Source organism: Astyanax mexicanus, chromosome 14, assembly GCF_023375975.1.
Source record: "Astyanax mexicanus isolate ESR-SI-001 chromosome 14, AstMex3_surface, whole genome shotgun sequence".
Classification (NCBI taxonomy): Eukaryota; Metazoa; Chordata; class Actinopteri; order Characiformes; family Acestrorhamphidae; genus Astyanax; species Astyanax mexicanus.
In genome coordinates, this window is record NC_064421.1 from 15,122,456 (window position 1) to 15,147,002 (window position 24,547).

The 24,547-nt window shown below is 38.4% G+C and overlaps 1 protein-coding gene across 3 annotated transcripts in view; it reads left to right on the forward strand.

The window, feature by feature from the left end:
- The window catches only part of dph6 (diphthamine biosynthesis 6), a 275,116-nt gene that overhangs the window by 207,365 nt on the left and 43,204 nt on the right, over positions 1 to 24,547 (forward strand). For 2 of the 3 annotated variants that reach the window (XM_022673073.2, XM_007257395.4), the window contains 7 exons: positions 3,774 to 3,847; positions 6,393 to 6,511; positions 17,343 to 17,404; positions 19,047 to 19,141; positions 19,235 to 19,328; positions 22,697 to 22,820; positions 23,871 to 23,996. In XM_022673073.2, coding sequence (XP_022528794.2) covers positions 3,774 to 3,847; positions 6,393 to 6,511; positions 17,343 to 17,404; positions 19,047 to 19,141; positions 19,235 to 19,328; positions 22,697 to 22,820; positions 23,871 to 23,996 — 694 coding nt within the window. The remainder of the gene's footprint in view (positions 1 to 3,773; positions 3,848 to 6,392; positions 6,512 to 17,342; positions 17,405 to 19,046; positions 19,142 to 19,234; positions 19,329 to 22,696; positions 22,821 to 23,870; positions 23,997 to 24,547) is intronic. The other variant, XM_007257396.4, reaches the window with a different exon arrangement.

Sequence of the window (24,547 nt, forward strand, 5' to 3'; positions counted from 1 at the left end):
TCCAGTCCACTTTGGCACTTTTTCCCTTCCACTCGTCAGCTGTTCTCACATTTTAGTGCCCACCAAGGTCAGCTCCATCTGAGAGTTGTCTTAACATAAGCTTTAGTGGAACATATGACTTTGTCATTTTTTCATTTTTGCTACCTGGCTTTTCATACAGTGCCTGTGTGTAATTCACTTTAAATCCACTGCTGTTAATGCGTTACATTTTTAGCTGAAAGGATATATTTTTATTACATGATTTTAAACAAATATGACTCTGATTCTTGCTAGTAGTCTTGTGCAGGTCAACAAAAGTTATAAAAGTCGATATGCCTTTGATATGACCACAAATCAATATCCAGATTAATTGAACATTTTATCTTGAATTATAATTATAAAGAATAAACAATTAGTTTGATGAATAAATACTGCATCTTTCTTTGGTATAAGCTGCTTGATTGCTTAAGTAGGTTTGGTGTTTCAGTTCTTCTCCATGTTGTTTCCTCCATTGTAGTTAAGGGTACTTTAAGGGAACAGTCCATGAACACAGTAAAAAAAAAAAAAGGGTCACAATATTAACAGAAAATATGTATTGGACTAATATGAGCAAGATTAAGAAGATGTTTGATTAATTATCCAGCCCTAAATGTTTTAAGGTAAAAATTGTTACATAATGTTACAATAACATGGTTAGTGTCACACATGTGATTAAAAATTGTATCTTGAAACTGTGATTAATTTGTAATATTTCATCTTCATTTTACTTGTCAAAAGTAACTTTTAATTCTTTATTTCCAAGTTTAAATGAAAACATTGTTTTTTTGATCTTTAAAAAAAATCATCATATTTTGTTTTCTTCAGTGTGTGTTTATTTATGTGCGTGTCTGTGTGGATGGTCTCCCTCTCTCTCTCTCACTCTCTGTCTCACTCTCTCCCCTGTTGCAGCCATGCCTGGGGCTGCGGTGTCTCCGTGTCCCTGATACACACAGACACACACCCATGCATATATATTCTTTATCTGATTAGCTGACACGTTTGTGCGGAAAGCAGCGTCAGCCCCAGGCAGGGCATGGATTTCATTTAAAAAAGTATCAAAGGTTTACATGCTGCTCTTTTTAATCAGCATGTTTATCAGGCAGAGAAAAATTGCAGGAAGGACCACAGGGAGAGAGACGGGGTTATCTTAAGCACCAGTAGCCTGGGAAATTGATAATGGCTACAAGGTAATTTACTGCCAACTTGTGCATCCCTGCGTGTAGGGCTGGCCTCCCATTCTAATTACAGCACATGTAATGTCCTAATGAAGCTGCGGGGTGGTGTGGATGTGTTTGTGTGTGTGTGTGTGTGTGAGAGTGTGTGTGGGTGTGTGAGTGTACCTCTGTGCCTGTGTTCCTGTAAACTGTCCTCTTTTTGCAGATGAAAATGAACTTGCCTCAGCACTCAATGCAAATATCACTGTCCCTGTGGAGTGTGGGTGTCTGTGTATTTATGTTACTGCTGGAATAAAACACTTCATCATTTTGTTAATATTAATCACTTACAAGAATAAAAGTGGAATGTACACCTGTATTAAAGTGGATACTGGTGTAATATTGTGCAGTAATTTGTTTAGATGCTGTGATTGGCCCAAAACGACCCAATCCAAAAAAGCCCTGCATTCAGGATAGCTTGAAATTGAGTTTAAACTTCTTTAATACTTCCCAAACTCAACAAAAACATCACTTAGTTTATACGTTTACATGGTAATATGCAGAATAATCAAAATACATAACTTTGTTATGGAGATTGGGCTTCTTTTCTCACTCTTCTCTTCTGCAAATTTCAGTAAAAGGCATAAAGTAGTATACTGCATATTTTTAAAGTGGCATAAGCATTACATCATAGTACTTAACAAAATTATATATATTTTACCCTTTGAAATCTCTGTTGTCACTGCCGTGTCATATTGAGTAGAACAGTATGTGTGTAATATGAACATACAGTATATCAACATACAGAATATGAACACATAATATTGGTCAATTTCATTCACATATACATTATACTAAATAAACTCAACAGGAAAACTGGGTTAAACACATTTTAACATTTCACAGTGCATTTAACATATTTAAAAATAAAGACAGGATTTTAGAATGTGTGAAAAAATACAACAAATATTTTATTAAAACTACTTAATTTACTACTGATTTACTTCACTACCTCAAACAAAAGGAGACTTTGAATGTTCTACATAACAAAATTTACAGCTGGATATCCATATAATGCAGATTACCACAATAATGATACGTTCTATCTGTATTTAAATATGTATATTTGTCTTCATGCCTTCCTGTCTTTGCAAAAACCTCATGTCTTCCTTCTTGGATTTTTTTTTTTTTTTGGATTTGACCGTTGTTTTTTATGTCAAAATTGTCACAATTTGTAATAAATGAATCAATAGAAATGATTTTACATATTTTACATCCACTGAATATTTTAAGTTATGTGTTAAGAATGTTTTTGTGTGAAGATGATGATACACTATATGATGCACTATAAGGGACAAATCCTCCTGTGTATCCTGTTTATCCTGTCAGAATTAATTAGCCAAAATAACTTTATAATATGAAATATTTTATATTTACTTTTATTGTCTGTAAAGGTAATATTTTAAAGAAAAGAGTTTTTTGCGTGACAATATACATACAGTATATACCAGTAATCATGAATCTGAAATATTTTAAATGTGCTGCCTCTATAATGGCACATGTATAAGAGGCACAAAATTAAGGGGGGGTGTCATATGTCATATGTATTTGTGTGTTTTAATTTTAATGGGTTAATGATGCTGGAATCAGAACTGACTGGTGAACTGCTTGTGTGTGTGAGATGATCATTGTTAGGAGTGTTTATGTTTTTGTTTGGCGGAACACTAAAGAAAGCCTGTGCTGTGAGGGTCAGTGCTGGGTTCACTGGATTCTGTTGATATAAATACAGTGGGCTGAGCAGACGTCAGGGTACGGCTCTGAGAAGACAGGACACGGTCCCAGACTCCCCACCCTGCAAGGGATGTCCAGAGAGTCAGGAAAAGCCCACTAGCCTTCCATATGTAAACATCCCCTCTGCCTGTCTGAGGAAGACATAAAAACCTTTTTAAAACTGTGTGTGTGTAAATATGGCTGTGCATGAAAGAGATCTGTTACTCCTTTAAATATCATGTTCACTGTTGTTCAATATTCTAATATGTAAAATGAATGAATATTACAGAATCAGGGTCAAACATTCAATTCAAACATACATACACGCATACTGTCCAATGTCCAAGTATTTATGCTACTTTACGTTGCATCCATTGCTGTCACAGATGTACAAAAATGCTCAAACACAGCCCATCTAATCCCTGTTGAAAAGTTACACGTTTTCTATTTACTATTTAATTAATTCACATTAAAGAAAATGTAAAAGTTTAAATTTAAATGCGCCCATATATGGAAAAGTGATTCCAGATATTGTATAGCAATATGGAGCCATTTTCATAATATTGCTTAGAATATTCTATATAACCTTAGGGTGAAAACTGATAACACAGAAGCTTTGCCACTTGTCTGCTGTTTATTAACCACTATAGGCCAGTGTAGTGGCAGTACTAATGAAACCCACAATAAACAGCTTATCATGAAGTAGTAAATTGTTATAATAATACAGTATCAGTGTATTGCTTTCCCCTGCATATTGACATGCCTTTACAGCATTTACAGTGTGAATTTGTTTAATAACCCGGCCATGTTGTGTATGTCTCTGTTGCTCAGGAGAAGGAGGGTGTTGAAGCTGTATCAGTTGGGGCCATTCTGTCTGATTATCAGAGAGTTCGAGTGGAAAATGTGTAAGTTGTTTCTTTGTAGCTACAGTTCTTCTCTCCTGTACCTAAACCATTTAAACCTACACTTTTAGTGAGTTAAACTATTCGATGATTATAACAAACATGCATATGTATCTTGTCTCACTGTAAAATGTTTAACAGACACATAAGAACGTAGACAGGCACCCATTTTTTGTAATTTTGCCTTTGAACACACTACTTTCACAAATTTAAAATGAAGCAGTCACAAATGTAAATAAAGTGTAAATAAAATATAAATAAAGTTCCAGATTTAATCCAAGTGGCTTAACAAGAAATTGATGTTACTGTTTGCAAATTGTTTTTTTTTTTAATATACATATTTCCTCCATTTTCACAAGCTTACACCTTAAGCTAACATGCATGAATACGAGGAGTATCTTTAACAGTAGAAATTGCCTGGAACCCATAAACATCACCAAATTTTTCGCCAGGCACCTTCAGTTGCTTGTGTGCTAATCTTTATGCTTTTTAGTGTTTTCTTGTCTGGTAGGAAATCATAAAAAACATTTTTTTTATCCCACTTTTCACCCCAATTTTGTCAATTATCTCACATTATCTCAACATCTGTCAGTCTGGTGGGAATGCAGACCACTACTGTATAATTAAACTGTGTATAAGTCAGTTTTTTTATTGCTTTTTAGTTGCTTAAAGTAGAGGGACTATTTAAAAATGGCTGCCATTTCTTAAACTTATTAATACAATATTTTGGTTGAATTTAAGATAAAAGTCTGCGTTTCAGTAACGTTATATTTTCTCAATTTTAGATATATTGAGTTAGCGTTTAGGGACAAAACTGTAAAAATTGCGTCATTGTTTGAATACCTATAGACCTGACTGTATATTTCCCATAGCTTTACATTAGACTTTCTCTTATGCTGGGAGCAAGACCTGTCAGCATGTTTAACTCAGCCTGCTTCTGTCTTGTTGAAGCATGATTCTCTCTCTCTCTCTCTCTCTCTCTCTCTCTCTCTCTCTCTCACTCTTCTCTAGTCTTCCCCTCAGCAGTGCTCAGGTCTCTTTGTGTCAGTTCATACCGCTGTCAGTCACTCATTGTTTCTGGGCTTGGTTCCTGAGGGTAAACAGGCTGTTCTATGGCTGTGAGCTCAGGTTACCTGGCCTGTCTCCATCCCTCAGACAGAGACGCCAGGGGGGCGGGGCCAGCTAGTGCTAATCGCACTTTTAACTCTAGCTCTGCCCTCGGCCTAAGCCGCTGCCATTGAAGGGGCGTCCTTGCGTGTGCCACATGAGTATGGTGGTGGCACAATGCCCAAACACAGAGAAAGTGCTAATCGCCTTTGAAGTGTTTAAGCTTGTGACAGGTGCCTACCTGAGTACCTCTTCTTTCTCGCTCTCTCTCTCTGTCTCTCTGTCTCTGACATTCTGTCTCATCTGATTTTAGTCTCTATACACTTTAATCTCTCTCTCTCATTTTTTGCTGATTTGAGAACGTTTAAAGGAGATTATTATATGTAATTATAACTTAATAAGATGAATAACATTTACATATTTTTAAATAAAATAAACATATATTTGATGTCATTTCTGCTGTCCTCTTTATTATAAAATGCTCAGATGATAAAAGAAGCAGTTTGCATCAAAATAGAGTAAAACAAAATATTAAAGTTTACTATGTGACACTAATGAAAAAAAATATACATTCAAAGGTTTGTGAATATCCCTCTTTATGAATGCATTCTTCTTAAATACTTTAAATTGTGCAAACTGCTGACTCAGATGTGCAAATGCACGTACACACAGCTCATCTAATCACTGCATAGAATTATTGCAGTGCCAAAAGAATAAGACCCTCTGGAGGAGGTAAACATTAACCTATTGGCATTATCCTGAATGCCATGTATTGGGTAGATTGGTGTAGAGCCCCCTGCATTGAGCTGCGGAGCAATGAAACAAACTATGGGATAAATAAATAGTTTGTATTATTATTATTATTATTATTATTTAATTGATCCTTAAAATTTAAATTTATCTTTTTTTACAATAAAAAAACAATTAGCTTACTTTATTAGGTCAATTATACATGTAAATGCTAATATTTTTAATAATGGTACATTGAGTGGTCTTTGAACAAATACAAAATCTGAAAATCTCATTTCATATCTAAACAAAACCTGTTATTATGCCTGAAAAATCCTTTAAATAATCAATAAAATAATAAATTCAGGAGGTCACTGATAAGGGCCTGTGGCCTCTGGAATGATGGTGCTCCATCCAACAGTTTTGAGATGGTTGAGATTGTAGAGTTGGAGATATGATGGGGTTTTCAGTAACACTCTTCTCACTAAATACAATCAAATTCCTGGACAGTAAAGACAGGATATATTCTGAGCAGGTGTTGAAATATGTTTGTTCATATGTATATTTGTGTACGTGTGCATGTGGGTGTATTTAGCACTGTTGGTACACATTACACATTCCTACAGTTGTATTGGCAACAATTGTGATTTCTGATTATAATGGCAATAATCTGAAACTAAATCTGAGTCTCTGTATTTGTCTCTTATTACAGGTGCTCCAGGTTGCAGCTCCAGCCTCTTGCGTATTTGTGGTGGCGAGATCAGGCGGCTCTGTTGAAGGAGATGATATCTAGTGGCGTCCACGCCCTCCTCATCAAAGTGGCGGCGTTCGGTGGGTGAGAGGCGACAGAAGGCTGTGACAGAGCAGTCCAGCCGCCACGCCCTGCCATTCATGGCTTAGAGGAGCAGGCCCTTTGGCTCTGGCCTGCCTGGGGGGTGGGAGTGATGGGGAAAAAACTAGAAAAAAAAAGAGAAAGAAATTCAGACTCAAGCATAAATCATCAAACGGAAATGCTCAGCAGAAGTGTTTTTTTTTTTTTTTTTTAAATATGTGAGCCAGAAACAAAAAGTGTGAAGCATAGGTCAATATGACAAAATATATTAAGATATGAGAAGATTTAATAAGATAAAAGTAACATGCTCCTGTCCAGCCATTAACCGCTTGAATCCTAGGTTTGTTACTGTTTTATTAATCCTAATGCAGAAACTATTCTGAATTATTCCAAAAACCAGTTAGGTTAGCATGTTTAATAGACAAGTCTCTCATACATACAGGGTTTACGGGGTTAATGGAAGCCCTCTAATTGCATGCCGCCTCATTGTTTGGAGGCCGAGGTGTGTTTTGGGTTCTTGCATACCTCAGAACACATGGGGCGTGTAGTTCAGATTAAAATCTTGTATGTCTCTCATTTAAGCCGTTAAATGGCAGGGTGACCGAGGAAAGGTTAGTGTCTTGTCACCTACCTGTTTGGAATTGCTTGCTCCGTGCTCTGCCTGAGGCCAGATACCTATCAGGTTACTCACTGAGAAGAAGCTCGGGGAGGTGAAGAAGAGAAGACACTTTTGCGGCTAGTTCCTTATGCTGAGGTTGCTACGTGTGTCTGCTTGACACCAGAGTTGCCTGACAGGAGAAATGATGAATGATAATTAGGTTGCAAATGGTTCCTTTTTTATTTTCGAGCTTCTTGTAGCAATAAATCACCTTCAGAACTGTTTATATGCATTTAAGAGCTTGTTGTCATCTTCTGTTAGAGCCTTAGAGGTGCACTGTTGATCTATTTCCCTTCAAACCTGTATTTACGTAGGCTTGTTTTCTGGAATGACATGTCATATGGTACATGTCTTAATTAAAATATATGATGAATAGGATATTACCAAGAACCACAGGCGCTGGAAGTGCCAAAATTCACTAGAAATCCACGCTTTTGTGGACCTTGAGTGGCTCAGCAGACTAATGCTGTGCTAGAGTAGGTGTCGGAAACTGGAAAATACTGTTTTTATCACTTGTAAATTGCACTAAATTAGCAGACAAAGTGGTATTTTCAACCTGCGATTCAAGACTTTACGTTTTAAACCACATGCCGCACTTGATCAAACTTAAATTTCCAAGTATCACCTACTGGGGCTACTGAGTTGGCCTAGGCTGCTTTTGCAATCTACCAATAATAAACTATAGTTTATTTATAGTTTATTTAACTATCAGTGCTAATGCAGAAACATGAAATAGTGTGGAATTCCAGAGGGTTCTGTTGTAGGGCCTATGAAATTAATATTGATAATTATAGTAGTATAATTTTGACTGTGCATGCATAGTCTTTTAAATTAAAAACACAAACAAATGTACCACAGTTTGAGAACCAGTGTTCTAGATGTACTCGTTTACGGGATGTTTGCGATTTTTTATGGATCTCTGTGTTTAGTGGGGCAGATTTTCGACAAGCACCTGAACGAGTGCTTCATTTAAATGAGTAAAGTTGCATTTTTTCTAGTTGAACATCTGGTATAAACAACCTTCTGCTGTGGACCTGAATACAACATTAGTTGGTAAAAGTTTAAATCACAGGTCATGCTGCTTTACCAGCAGCTTACAGATCCCAGGATAACACAGTTGGCTCTGCTGTCTTTATCTGAGTCAGTAGATGATGCTCTCTTATCTTATCACTCCTGATGGGCTGCTGGACAGTGTTGGCATCTGTTGGCTGATGTATCAGAGCTGTGGATCTGGCGCTTTCCTTAGAATACGTTGGCTGTGGGGTGGTTTGCAGTGAAGCTTGGGCTTGTCCATACCCTCCTAGTATATTCTAGTATTGAGTGTGTTGCTTGTAATGGCGGAATCCCAGTAAGTGTGTGGATTTATTGGATTAGCTAAATTGGAAAGAGAATTGGCTAAAATTATAAATAAATAAATTAATAAATAAATAAAATGAAGCAGAAATATATATCCATGCTTTTTTTTTTACTTGTGTAAACCTGTGTGTCGTATGTAGGTCTGTGTTTAAAGCTCTTAAGCATGAATGATTGCAGATCTGATGTGCGTTTACTTTTAGAAGAATAAGATGGGATTACCTGTCTTTGATTTTTCTTTTATTCCCTCTCCCCAGCTTCACAGCTTTTCTGTTTTAGAGCTTGGAGGGTCTTCTTTAAGTCTATAAAAGCTGATAATTCTGTGCTTTGACATGAGTGATGGCACTGTCCTGCGTTTCAACCTTCCGGGGTGAACTCGAAGTAGACGCAGAAGGGAGGTAATTATGCTGATGAGATTTTTTTTTTTTTGGTTTTCTCCTGAGCACAAAGACCCTTTGTGTGTGTTGCAGGAATGTCGAAATCACCCAACACTAAGAGCCTTTCCAATTCAGCCCCTAGCCATCCGCCACCGCTGAACACACACACACATGCACACACACACCTCACCTCACTCTGTGTCTGATAAACAAGCCTTCTGAAAGCAGATTCCCCACATTTCTGGAAGCTCATAATTAGAAAGGAAAACTAGCATATGTGAGTTTGTGTGTGTGTGTTTTCTCCTTGGCTTCAGGTAGAGCAGAGAGTGAGATGTTATCGGCGCTGACTCCTCACCTGGCCCCGGGCGTCAGTAATTAGAAATGAGAGAATGGAATGGTCTTGCAGTGCCGCGGGGCCATTAGGCCCTGCTGCTATAATTGCAGCTTTCATCAGAGCAAGCTGAAGCAGCTGGGCGTGTTGTGTGCAGGTATTGGGTGACATAGAGGCGTTCGACGGGGGGAGAGCTTTACCCACTCAGACCACAGGAACAGATAAAGAATCCTCCCCGCCCACGTCAGGGGTCAGGGCGGGATCCGACTTTGTTTTTGGTAGAGAGTGGTTTGCTCGTCTGGTTGAGGCTGTGGCTTTGTAGATCAGGGGTAGGGGTGGGTCAATACAGAAAGAATATTACGTCACGATATTTAAAAACATTTTCTCAGTACGCAGTGTTTACATTAATACACATGATTGCAGATATGCCCTAGTCAATGCACATAAATTTCCATCTGGGATCAATCTATCGATCTCAATGATTATTCAAATGCTTTCCCATACTAAATACACTTTTAAAAATAGGGGACTTTTAGGAGTTCTTTAATTTAAAACTGTGGAGGAAAACCTTAAGGGGCTTTGAGGAACCTTCAAAAAAGATGGTTCAAGGGGGCTCTGAGTGGTCCAGCGGTCTAAAGCCCTGCCACTAGGTTTGAGAGAGCACCATTGGAAATGATTCTAGCGTGATGTTGGGAAAACGTCGGGACACGACTTGGGACACAAGGTTTCTGTGAGCTCATGTATTAAAACTGAGTTGCTGTGCTTTCCTCCAAGCTCACTGGCTACTCGGCAATGCTGCTAGTCTTTGCATGTTCTAGTCTTCACCCTCCTTGTGTTGTGGCAACACCTGTAATGGGGGCTATATTGAAAGAAAATGGGAAAAAAAATTATAAGATGGTTCAAGGAACCTTTTCTTCTAAAAATATTTCTTGAAGGTTCCTCAAAGCAACTCATGGGGCTCCTTCCCTTCAATTTGTAGAATCGCTAAAAGTTTCTCAAAGAAGATTGTTTGACAGTGTACAGTGTTTTTTATAAAAAATCTGCTGCACTTTTTCCATTACACAACACTGATTACACTTTGTAATGAAACATACCGTTGGGTCAGTGTCCCTAAAGCACTGGCAATATCCTTGATATGCTTTAAAAAAAAAAATTGTCGATAAGATAAGAAAATGTATCGTGATGCTATACATTCGTACATTCACCCAGTTCTAATGGGAGTTATACTATAAGACAGTCCTGTGAAGTACACCTCACACTCAGATCCTTTGGGTGGAGCAGTTTTAGAGTTTCGGGTTACTCCCAGACAGCTGCCCACACACAGTGTGACCGCATGTACGCAAACTCGTTGACATGTTGAAACCCTGTCAGTGCATTTTTATCCTCAAATGGCCTTCAAATTTTTTTCACTCACCATGCTCACAAACAGTGGTAATTGGCTATGGAAAATGGCAGCATCAGGCCCTCTTATGATTAGTTAATTGCATGGCTTGTGAAGGTGAAGATGCCCAGAAGATGCTGTGTCTTCTCTGCTAGTTGCTAATTGGACTTTGTTTCCAGTAGTGTGTGAAGTTTAGAGGTTGCACTTCATTGTTGTGTTATTTTTCCAGTGTGCCATGCCCTTCACATCTGGCTTTCAGAATGATCTTCATTAGCAAATGAAGTCTTGCTTGTGTAATGTTGTTATTAGAATATTTTTCTGAACTAAAAATGTATTAGAGAGCTTTATACTTTTTTAGAGACTGCTGCAATGTGTGTTTTGCTACTAATATGTCAGTTATGTGGTTATGAAAGTGAGCCTCTAAATATTGAGCCTGTCTGCAAGCCCTTGCAATTTAATTATTTTCTGTTCATTATTTATTTTATGAAATATGCTGTCTTAAAAGTGCCCTACAATAGAAAATGATTGCTTTTTGGTATAGTAAAATAATGAGAGCTTGGCACATAAAAGCGACATGCTACAAATACTGTTGTTTCTTTATTTATATAAAATAAAATAAAATAATAAATTAGCAAAGCTGTTACATTACAGCCTTGACTTATATTTATACCCCCAAGGTCTACCTAAAGCCGACCTAATAGCAACTGCAGAAAGCCTTTCAAGAGTAAACGCAATGTCAACTTCTATCGAATATAAAAGCCAGAATGAAAAAAGGCTAAAAGCTAATAGTAGGCTTGCTGAAAGAAGGAAGCACAGCTTCAAGTGTAGCTAGGGGAAATGGATTAAAAAGGCTAAAAGCTGGAGTTTGTCCTGTCTTCACTCTTGATTATATTTAAAGATATAAAATTAGAATGTCAGAAGAAAAAGGGACAGAGACGGGACAAAGGCCAACTTGAGAAAGCTTCAGGACCACCATGACCCACAGCAACTTGAGCAGGCGCTACAAGCTAACACTAAGCCTAGTGTGATTCAGACTTTGTTGTAAATAGATGTATAAAATATATCTGTGCATTTCACACCCTGGATTCACCCTGAACACAGTTTGCAACAAAGTAAGTCAACCAAATCCTTAGTTCAAATGTCAAGAAGTTCAAGAGTTTTACACATAGGATGCACAAATTCACTGATTACAGATTAAAATTAAGATTAATTACAAATATATTAATTATTCCGTTAGACATGGTGAGAGGTGGTAGACAATATTTCTCAAGTGTGCTTTAAAAAATACTAAACAAGTGCATTCTGCAGCACCTTTATTTTCAGTATTTCAAGCATAACAAAGTGCATTTTTTAATTTGTCAGCAGTGTGGAACATTAGTCTTCAGAGATTCGAAACAGAATTTATAGAGTACCTGAAATTGCTCAGAAGCAGTGCTGCCACGCTGCCATCAAATCAACAGCAGGAGGATGTGCTTTCAGGGCTGTCTTAGTGGCCAAATTACTCTGGAGAACAGAATCATAATTTACTGTTGACGTTTGTGTGGAACAACCAGCAGTAAAAATGGTGATGGGTACAATTAAAGGAGCATTAGGTGAACAAACTGACAGTAAATGGAGAAGTGTGCCCTCAGGTTCCTCCGGTTAACCTTGACCTGGGTCACCCGTCCTTAGGTGATTCTGACTAAGATTCTAAGCTCCCTGTGACAAAACTGAAGGCTTGCTTAATCACTGGCTAGACGTGCCCGGTAATCTTTTAAAAGTCGTCCTGCTGCCTCTTGAGCTGAGCCAATCTGCATTGAGTCAGATTTTTGGATTTGGATTTGAGCTGTAATTTTAAAGTGTAATGGCTTTTATTATGCCTATTTGCTATATGTTTTCAGATGCTTCAGTGCTTCATATTATTAGATTTTCACAGAAGGGATTTAGACCTTTTAGTTCTGTAAGATAAAGATCGGATGAGGTTATAATTGCATGTGTTTTCTTTATTTCATTCATTGGATAAAAAGATTATATCCTTGATCTGCCTGAATTGTATTCACCGCATGTCTATTATTCCATGCGCCGCCTTTGAATTTCAGATAAGGGTTTGAGCAAATTTTCAGATATACCTTAATCTCACCATCTCCTGTCTCTACCTGCCCTCGTCCCTTTTACTTTCTCTCTCTCCCTCGCTCGCTCCACTCTCTGTCTCTGTCTTCCTCTCTCGCTCTCTCTCGCTGAGATGGGGCGATAATGAAGAGTTATTGTTTTCGGTAAGGTCTTTGAGAGCATTGTTCAAAGGATGAACCAGCTCACCTTCCAGCAGGAGATGCTTTTTTCATGCGTTTAAAAGCTAAAATGTTACACATCATGAATCCAATTTTCCCTGCTTTTCTCTCTGAAGGCAGGGATTAAAGCCAAGCTGTCAGTCGGCACGCCAGCTCTTCAACAACCTGCGCTAGGCTGATACTCCCAGTGCCGACGCTATCTGCAATCTCGCAGGCTTTCATTTAGCTTTCTGCTCAATAGCGCTAGAGCAGATTCTTCCCAGATTTAGATTCAATTAAAAATGGAGCTGAAGAAGGGGTGCTTTAGATGGGTGCTTAATTATAGCTGCTGGAAGAGTTGGTTGTGGAAACGGGAGAAAAATGGGCCCAAGGATAAATTTTAAGTGTATAATATTAAAATGAATAGAACTGCCATGAGGCCGGATTGTCTAATTTGGCATGAATACTATTCTATCGGCTTTACAGTATTGTTTTACAGGGACTAGGCTAACTGAGTTTGTGCATTTGCACATCTGTTTCAACAATGGGTGCACCTCATAGTACCGTAGAGAAAGGCATTTATTAGAAGGGGTGTTAACTAACAAAATAGTCTTATGTATAATGTGTATCATGTTAGCAAAATATATTATGATGTGATAAAATTTTGTTTTACTGCCCACTTCTAGTATCTTCAAGCGCTTGGACACATACTGTAGAATATCTTATATTTTAAAGTTTGTTTTTTTTTTAATCACAGTGTCACAAATCTTTCTATAAAGTAACTCATATTTGACACTGAGATCCTTGTAAAATCTTTTTCTAAGCTACCTTTAATATGAAGGTGAACTGGGAGATCTCTCAGTGCAGTTCAGCAAACAGCAATGCTTTAGAATCCATTTCAGTGTGGCTCAATATGCTAGTTTGAAAGTTCACTGACTTTAATTGCTGTTTTATAGGGTACTGGCTGAAAGCCTTTTAGAGTCAGGCCGTTTCTTTTGGGTTTCACTGGAGTCCTGTCTGTCTAAAGTGCACTGAGGCTGTGGTGCTGGCAGAGGAATTGAAGTGGGCTTATTTGCGTTTAATGTGGCATAATGGGGTGAGGTAATTGGCTTCGGGTCAGGTAATAACGGGTGCAGAGGAGAGCGAGAGAATGAGCGAACGAGCTGTGTGAACCTCATGTGAATGAATCAAGAGGCTGGAGATTTGTGGATCACAAAGGACATTAGCCTGTCTGTGCCTGAATGGCAGACATTGTAAATTTACAGAACTTTAAAGTGCTGTACAGCATTTGCATGCCTTTTGTTGGCCAGGGTGTGTGGAGGGTTATCAGCTCAGTATGTATTCCTATCAGCTGATCTAACTCCCCTAGTCAAGTGGTATTTTAATCACATTACTACTAAAGCAGTAAATATCGGATCATGCATCATTTCTCGTTTAAGAGAAGGATCTTAATGAACATCCCCCCCACATCGCAAAATGAAGCCAATCATCAAAATTTGTTAAAAGGGCATGTCTAATTAAAAAAGGATATTGAATTTTAATGGCGTACTCCCTATTGCCTTTGTGCAGGGTTAAGATGAGAGAGGAAGAGGCGATTAGATATTCTCACACTAATTATGAGCTGAGTTCCCCAGGGGTGGGTACGAGGACCTACTCCCTTTCCCCCTGTCTGGCCTCTGCTGTTCTCCTGCAGCTCTGCAGCGTCTGAAGGCGCTACAGCGTGACACTGGAAATACTCTTGTCTAACGCATGCCTTTCCCCCAGGGCCTGCGCTCAGCACTTTGACCTCTGAGGTTGTGGGATATAAGGAGAGAAAGGGAGCGAGAACAGAGCAGAGAAGTGTCATCATCATCAACTTCTCCTTAACACACTTCAGTTGTAATGTAATGGCCACCATTGTGAGACCGTAATTGAAATCTGAATTGGTTGAGAGTGGGTTGTAAAGTGTACATACAATCTGATCTTCTCAAGAGTTTGGAGTGTGTGAATAGTAGTCCTCATTATGCCCATATTTGGCACTTTGGGGCTTATCTCGATAAAGGAATAAAGGAATCATGTTCTGACGATAAATAAATATGTCCAGAACCCTGTAAGTTTTGTCCTGTGTACAGTGTTCTCCTGTACATCACTGGATCCTCTGAATTATAAGGTTTAATATTTGCTACTGTGCACTGAATTCACATTATTAAACAGCAGTATCTTAAAAAAAACACACACACACACAGTACTCAGTGTTAGTTGATTTAATGTTCTCAATTTGTCAAGTTTTATCAGTTTAGTTGAGTGCCAAGTATTAAGAAGTTCAGTTTCAGAAGAAGTTGTTTATCTTTGGTGGCTGGCTAGTCCATTAATATGACCAGCTTAAACAAACTGGCCAGCCACCTTGGTCACACTGATAGATCATCTGATAAATCATAAGATACAGAAAACGTATAATAATTAAATCATATTCTGTGCTGGTAAAGAGTCACAATAAGCTACTCAACCCGCTTGCACAACAATGTTTGGTATGTTTTTACCTGGATGAAGCAGCTTTTTAAGTATCTTGGCCATCAAGGAACCGTGTTAATTCCAACAGAGCCTGGTGTTAAACTGGACTTTTCAGTTATCTGTTCTTTAAATTTTCACTGAAGCACAGAGGATAAAATAGATCATTTCTGTGATAGTTTTACATAGTTAAATATATTTTATGTTTTCATGCTCCACTGTAAAATAGTTCAGCACTGCAGACTCCAACTTAACTTGTATTTAACTTCTGAGAACTCTCCTCAATGCAGCCAATATTGTCTGATCCATTAAAATAATTAAAACAATTTTCAGTTCTGTCTTAAAAATTGAACTTAGACCCAAAGTTACAAGTATGGAGCAGAATACAAAAGGACAACAGAACTTTAATGGTCTCAATTGGGTTCAGTAATTACCAACTTCTGTATTAAAAAAAAAAGCTTAAGACTTCTCCCAAATATGGTGTTATGGAAGTAGAGAGATCAGGAGGTTGCTTTGGAGCAAAGGATGGAATTGAAACTATTATATTTTACAGCTTAAATGAAGCCTTTGTAAAATTGTCCTGCTGCTCTAGTTGTTGGCTTATCCCACATGCTTAATGATGTCAGTGTGGTCTCACATTGCCAGAGGCTTTAGCGAAGGAGATTTAACTATCTGTGCAGGAAATCTGTCCTCCAGACTCAGGTATCTTTGTACTTCTTATAGACGCAGCACTGTAGAGTGTGTATTTGCATTATTTACACACTCACATTATGTAGCTGCGTCTGTTTTAAGCTCAGTTCTTTGGTTCTCTGGAGTAAAGGCGTATGTGATTGTTTATCAGACAGGAGGACCAAAGGTGTGTTTACAAGAAGAAGATCAGAACCAGATTAGAGGTATGGGTAATGATTACATAAACACAGGTACATGAACAGAGGAGTCAGTACTGATGCTGAACGATATGACCTCAAATCAGTATCACGATTATTTTAACATTTTACCTTGATTACAATTAATTACAATTAATGAATATATATTTTAATGAATTATGAAAACAGCATGTTTCTTTGTAAGTGGCACATTGGCGAGGTGGTGAATGGCATGTTTGCCTCCTAGTGCTAGGGTCCTGGGTTCAGGTTCCTATCTGGGAAGAGTTTCCGTGTTATCCATGTGTTTGCGGCTGTAAGTATGTATGTGGAATGTAAGTATGTAAGTATGTATGTGTGTGAATGTGTGTATGGCTGTATGCCCAGGTATGCATTGGCATTAGTGCCCAATCCAGTCCTCCAGGTGGTTGGTTGTTTCCGTTTGAGAGTGTGCCAAATTTGTCATTGATTTTTACCAAACTACTTTCTTTAAGCCTTTAAAACCGGCATACAGATTCACACTTTATTACTATTATAATTTACATTACTTTCATAGGCCTTGAAATAGAACAGGCATACTAAATTGCTTAGCAGTAGTTCAATTAAAGGGTTAACCTAGGGTTTTAGGGGTGGCTCAGGCATTAAATGCTCATAATCAGGTTTATGTGCCTGTGGAGCCAAGAGATGGGAACCAAGAAGAAAATGCTATATGTTATGTGGTTTATCATTTTATTTGTTATTTTATCTTTTTCTTGCTCTCTCTCTCTTTCCCCCGCATGTTGTACATTCAGCACGTGGGATCCCTGACTCACTTCCCGGTGCTGTATTTAGGAGGGAAATACAAATAAACAGGATCTCTCCCACTTATATCCACAAAGGAACCAGGCAAGGGTTCACTTTTCAGCGAGACTGAAAACTGTTAACCTTACCCGGAGAGATCTGTGTACATAATTTGCAAAGTCAAATAAATAGGAGCTGGAGCCAAAGTTGTGTGTTTTGTTGTTGTTGCATGTGTACGAGAAAGGCCGGGCGAGCGAGAGACAGACGCAGTCTGCTCAGGCCTTCTCTCGCTGTCGTTCTCAATCACTGTGCTGTGTGGATGATCAGGGCTCTCCTATGGTGTGTGTCTGGCAGGCCTGGATCCTGGAAAACATTTAGGAAAAACTCTGGCTGAGATGGAGCTCTGTCTGCAACAGGTCAGGGCCTACAAACACACACATTATGTGCACATTCTTATACCTGTGCGTAAACTGTTTATTGTTCTCTTGTTTTACCCAGCATTACCACACATTTGTTAGACATTTTTGTGTGACTCCTACTAGTTCTGGATGATACTGATAAAATTTACTGCCACAATATTTTCCAGATTTACATTAAGTATTATTATATCAGACTACATTGTCTTTCAGTTGTCATTATTGACAGTTAACATTAATGGACATTGGCACTATTTACTACATTTACTTTTGACCTGTATTTCCTTTTAAACAAGTATGAACCCAAGATATTTTGTCTTTTGTCTGGCCAACTTCATTTAAATTTGCGTCATTTATTCCATGCTTTATTCAAATGTCTTAATGTGGGCTACATTACACAGTTATTGCAAAATGAAAAACTCACATTTTCTATTGGGGACAGGTCAGGACTGTACCATCTTCTTCCACAGTCATGCCTTTGTAATGTGTGCAGTATGTGGTTTTGCATTGTCTTTTTAAAAAAATACACAGACATCACTGTTGAAGATATCCTTTGTAGGCAGTATACTTTGCTCTAAGATCTAATGTACTGTGTAGCATTTATGTTGCATCACAGAACTGTACTGACAGTTACCATGACAGCACTGGCCTTTGAACTTGTTACTGATATCAGTCTGGATGGTCCTTTTTTTAATGGTTCAGAGAGCTCTGTTACCATTTCTTCCAAACAAGATCTGGAACACTGATTATTCTGACCATAATACATGTTTCTATCCCAGATCAAAGAATTCCAGATGCTGCTTCTGGAAATTTGCTGGTCGTTTCTGTTTCACACAAGTTTGAAGTGGCATATTATATTCATATTGTATTTTTCATTTTGATATCACCTTTTTGAAATCTCGTCATAAGTAGTTTTTTTTTACCTCATTAAAAACCCTAAATTGCCATCATCCCCACTACATGGGGACCTAAAATTCAAGATTGAATGTAAATTAACAAATTAAATGAAGTTGACCATGCAAAACATTAAATATCTTTTGTATTTAATTTATCTTTTTTTGTTTTCACCACTGAAATTCTGAGTATAGCAGATAATTAAGCTTTCACAGTATTCACGATATAGATAGCATCATGAATTTCAGATTTTACCAGATCATAGACAAATATCTTAAGATTAGTGGTGTACCATATCATATTGTTCACAATATATTGTGACAGTAATTTTGTGATAAAAAATCCATATTGTGGTAGTAGCACTATTGAAAGCAGTCTTGAAAGCAGTCCAATAGTTTCTGTTAAGCTTTAAAGCTATTTTTGTGTAATTGTTTACAGTTTATATGCATACACTATTTATACTGCCCCTTATTGTTTTAGTAGTTTTTTTTACTACGTTATACTATATTTGTTACACCATTTCTTTCTATTACATTACTCTTATTTTATGGTAAGTTATATAAAAATAGTAAATGATTGAAACTGTTATACTAAAATTTTAGCATAATTGTTTTGCAGTAGTATATTAAAATATTTTCCAAGTTTTTGTTCATATTGCCAAGATTATCATTATCACAAAAATGATCTGAAATATTGCCCACCCCTACTTGAGATTTAAAGTTGTTGTGTTTTATTCTCTTTCTGGCAGCTTTCACAGAAGTATGGAGTCCATATCTGTGGGGAGGGAGGCGAGTATGAGACCTTCACCACTGACTGCCCTCTCTTCAAGAAAAAAATAGTCATGTTAGTTACACAAACTGTGCATTATTTTTATTATTACCTCTAAAATGATCATTTTACACACAGGAATGCTTTATTTGTTTAATGTTATTACAGTGACGAGATGGAAACGGTGATCCACTCAGCAGATGCCTTCGCTCCTGTGGGATACTTGAGATTCACACAGATGCACACAGAAGACAAAGATATTGTGGGTTTATGCTTTTTAACAAGAATCTGTGCAATTTCATGTTTGTGAAAGATTTCTTTTCAGATTTGCTTGGCAGTGTAACAACAGTTCAGAAAATTGCCATTATTGATTTGATTATTTTGCTTCACTTCAGGCAGTGTTTAAGGCTGATAGTGTTTTTTTTAGCTGTTATTCAGTTAGATGCTCATTAAATCACAGATGATAGATGACAGTTCCTGGACAGATCTTTGCGAAAGCTATCATTTATTAAAATATAAATATGATTACCAGCTCTTACATTAAAAAGATACAGCCTCTTAAAGCTTCTCATTGAAATGTTTTTCACAGGCTGTGCTTATTTTTAAACAGCTAGCAAACCATGAAAAGCCTGCAACTGTTGCCTTTCTCTGTGCGTGAGAAGTTTGTAAAAAAGCCCTCCACTGGTTTGACACAGAAAAGAGGGAAGCACTTTGAGGCATTAATGAGAACTAGGTCCAGAGGCGCCCACATCCCCCCCTCCACCTCCCCCCTCCACTCGTACCCTCTTCTCCATGCCCCAACGCTGCCTACTTTGACGTCTGCAATATTCACTCCCGCCTGAAACTAGGCCTGGCTTAACAAACATGTCTGCTTAAATTAAGGCACTTTGCATTCAGGTAGGCCTGGGAAAGCACAATGGCTGCATCCAGCTTGCTGTCGACAGGGACCTATAGATTGGGGGAGAGACAGAGAGAGAGGGAAAATAGAATGCAGAAAGAGAGAGAGAGACAGAATGTGGAAAGGTTATTCTAGCCCCAGAGACTCTACAGCGACTCCCTGGGCAGTCCGGGTGGATTTGAGGCCAGACGTTGCTGGTTGAGTTTGTTTTGAAGGGTTTGTGTCAGTTTGGGTTTTTTTGGAGGGTATTGAGGGTTTAGCCTGAGCATGCTGTGCTTCGATCAGCTTATTTATTCATGTTGGCCCGCTGTCCTTCACCTGTCACTGATGTGGACTCATTTCTTGTTTTCATGCACTCAAAAATCTGATTTTTACAGTTATCTGATTATTTCACTTATGTAAAAATCATAGTCTGATTTCTTAGATTGCATTAAGATCTCAAAATCTGATTATGAAACCTAATAAATAAATAAAGGTCAGTAATAGTATTTCTGAGTGCATGTATACTTCTAACCAGGGTGTTCTTTGATTTCTCAGGCTGTGCATGCATTAAAACAGACTGTGATATTGGCAAAAAGTTAGCAGGTTATAACATAGCTCCCACAAGACCCCAACAGACTCTAAAATGACATTTTCATAAATTATTTTCATCTTCTAGCTGATATATGTTCATATTGCAGCTCAATGTGTTAAAAAAAGCAGCAGCATTAGGTTTGGGTTTCACATGGTGTTTACATTACTTCTTAATCTGTGAGTTTTTTTTATTGCCTGGCTCATGTGAACTTAGAGTTTCCCATTATCTGATTAAGCAAGGTTATGTAAACCTGTGGATCAGATTACTGACAAACTCAGATGTTCTGTAGTAATCAGATTATGAAGTGCCTGTGTAAACACACTCAGTGACAGGTTGTATGCATTGATGTTGATGAAAGGCCTAATTTAACTATATTACAAAACAAAATATCACTAGAGCTCTGACTAGAGCTTTTCTGCTTATTTTTTATATATTTGAAAGCCAACTTTCAACAAAGTTTAACTAGGTTACTTCGTGCATCTTAAGTAAAATGAAGGAAACTGTATTGTGTCCCATGACTTTTGCCATCTCCCATGCAATTCAAGCCATATGTTGCCGGTCACAATCTTTACCACCAACTGCGCTCTGCATTGTGGGTGATAATGCCTTCTGTGAGATATTTCTAGAGCACATGTGAAACTCTGAATGGAGGAATTGATAAATGCCTGCACATCTTCTAAAATGGAATGCCCCTCTCTTCTATTACCCACTATAAGTCCTCACTCAAACTTTAATAATTCACATTGCCTTGCCCTGAGCTTGCTGGCAAGTGTTCAGACTCACAAGATAACACCTCCCAACTTATAGAGTTGTGAGAATTCCTAAGCCATACTCTTGGAAGTTTACATACTGCTATTCCATGAATTATGCATGTTAGTGTATGTGAAAAGATGTGAAAAATACCTGAGATGGACATCAACCCACCGTATTCATTTTGGATTGTGTTTTAAATTACATTACGTTTGAAAACACCAACAAACTTTTCTTTTAATTAACCGGAAACATAGAGCTTTATTTGCCTTCGTACATACAGATAGTATTTGGAAAACTGGAAAATATAAATAGTTTTCATGACTGATGCTATTTGAGGTAATGTGTGTGGGATGAGAGCACTACTACTTTGGTAATTGGAGCATAGGTTGAAGCATGGCTTCTGCAGAGTGTATACCGGGTCACAGTGTGACAGAGGGCTTCCCTCCTGGCTTTTCAGGGAGCCGTTTGTGTGTTTGTGTGTGAGGCTGGAGTTTGTTTAGTGGGCGTATGCAGTGCAGGGATAGAGCAGGGGTATGTTTGAGGGCTAGAGAAAAAGAGGAGAGAGGAAAAGGGAAAAAAAAAACTCTAGCCTGTGAGGGCGGCTGGTGCAGCGGCGGGGCCGAGAGCGCATGAGTGTGGCGCACCCCCCTCCCGGCCCGCAGGTCGGCGAGCAGAGCCGGGAGATTCCAGGCCTGGTGCAGGGGAGAAGCTCCCTCACTCATCCAGCAGTCCAAAGCACTCTCCATCAGCCTGACAGATCCACACTGACACCAGCTCTGGAGGAAAGAGCACCGGGCAGAGGAGGAAGGGGGGGGGGGTGGTGGTGTTTGAGGGAGGGGGGGTGATGCGTTGGGGGTGGGGAGGCAGCGTTTGCCCTCAGTTAATGCTAGTCAAGCTCCACTCTCTGCAGCCTGAGAGTGGATGGAGTATAATTAATTTGATTATCATATGGCCAACTGCAGTTGACAGCAGGGGATTAAAGAGATATGAAATATTTATTAAAACATGCAACGCTCAGTGGACTTTTGTCAGGTAATATCTGTGCACCTTTGGGAGGGCCGAGCGTTTTTAAAAAGCCATGAAAAGAATGCCAAAGATTAAATGCAAATATCTAAAAACAACAGTGTAGCGCTCTTAAGGAACCGCAGCCATGTCAAGGCCTTTGAGTGACAGCTGAAATGATTGCATTTACAGTATCAAAAAAAAAAAACACCCCCCGCACATGTAATTCATGAATACGTTAGCATGTTTTTCATATTCATTCACCTTCCAGTTATTTGTGTCGAGGCATGTCAAAAAAGAGTGAGACAAACACACGCAGGGTTATTGAAAAACTAATTACACTGACTTTGGCTGCTTTCTGCGTCTCTTTGCCTGATTTATTCCTGTTTGGACTCCATTGCAGGGCTCCACGGAGAGCGCTCTGCCCCTTGGTAGTTGTCCTTGCCAGAGTGCCATTGACAAGATGACTGAGGAGGCGGTATATGCTGATAAAACCCAAGACATCCAGGAAGAATTTACATCAAATGGTGACCTTAGTTGTCAGTGAGGCCATGCTGAGATGTGTGCATGTTGTGTGTGAGGATGCTGTCGTATGCTTCAGGGTACAGAGATGTGTCATTGGCCCATCAGCATCACGGTTATGTAGTTTTTTTTTTTTTTTGCATGCTAGTTATGCCCGTTTAAGTGTTTTATGGATGTTAATGGTATATTGTACGTGCTTATATAATGTTTTTAATAATTTTTCATTGTTATTACAAGGTTGTAGTTTCTCAGATCATGGCTTTCTTGAGTGATTAACAGTTTAAAAAGGTTTTTACGACTTTACAATACGATTATAATATTTAATGAAATTATTATTTAATAAATAGCCAGAAAATGTTTTTATTGTTTGGATTATAAATATAATCATGGGAATTGGCACTTCTAAATATGCAATCCACGTAAAGCAACTTTCATTTTCGCTGTTTTTTCATCTCATTGTTTTTCTTCTCAGTTACTTTATTTTTTGTTATTGTTGATATTTAAATACTGATTTTTGAGAACAAAATGAAGGCTACGTTAACATTTTAAACCTTTTTCTTTTTTAATTTTTTTTTGTGTTCATGTGTAAATGTTGTTAACAACCGTAAGCACAATAAGCCCATTTATACAGGCAAAAAGACATGAAATTAATTTCATGCCTATGAATTGCATATGATCTGATCTAGGGCCACATTTAGATTAATTAAACATTTAACTTAAACATCAGCTTGGTAATGTGAGCATAGTCTAAATTATAATTATTTGTATAAGCCTTTACCTTTACTAGATCATGCAGTGAATAAGAGTTTGATGACTGTGTTTCTGTGTTAATAGAAATTGTATATCTTTTTCTTTCTTGGCATATTTATTTTATTCGTTTTATTTTTGCAATTACATATCCATTTATACAGCATCCTTATTATAAATAACTTACTATAAACACCTGCAGTATGTTGACTGTAGCAGTGTGTCTTGTTTATACACTGCATCACCACATAGATGCTGAGGGCTTTCGGTAACCCTCTGATACTGATGTTCGTGTTTTTTCATTGAAGCTTGCCGGCCCTGGTGCTCAGCCAGAAGCTCTGTGGGCTATCAGTGGATCACTGGCATCGGTGGCCTTCCCTCTGAACACACAGATGTCCGGGGCCAAACCCAGCACGCTCTCACTCAGCTGCAAGGTAAGTGGCTACAAAGCAGCGGATCACAGGGCTAAAATACATTAAAGATTGCTCTGTGCTGGGGAACAAAATGTAGCTTTGGATCGCTCCCTGTTTCTTTTTTCTTCTCTTTTTTATTTTTTATGTATTGCCGCAGCAGTAGCAGCAGCGGTAGAAGCAGCAGTAGGCCCAGGCACGTGCGCCCTGTCTACAGTAAATCTGTACTGGCACAGATCAGGCCAGCTTTAAGTATTCCTCCAACATCTGGAGGAGAGGGTTTGGGATTTGTCTTACCAGAGGTGGAGTGGAGGCTGGATGAAGGCGAAAAAGATACAGAGCGGTTTCCGCTGCTGGGCAAGTTCGTGAAGTTTTAGCTCTTTTTCAAGCCCAACCCCACTAGCAGCCCAATCTGTAGTGCACAGAGAGCAAATCGGCCTTTGTTCCAGAGCCGCTTTCATTTTTTTCCCTGTGTTGTGTTAGCAAAATGCACTTTTAAGAGGTATGGCAGGCTGTAAGTGGCTGCTCTTTATTCACTCAGGCCTTTAAAGCGCCATGTGTCAGGGACCCCGTCC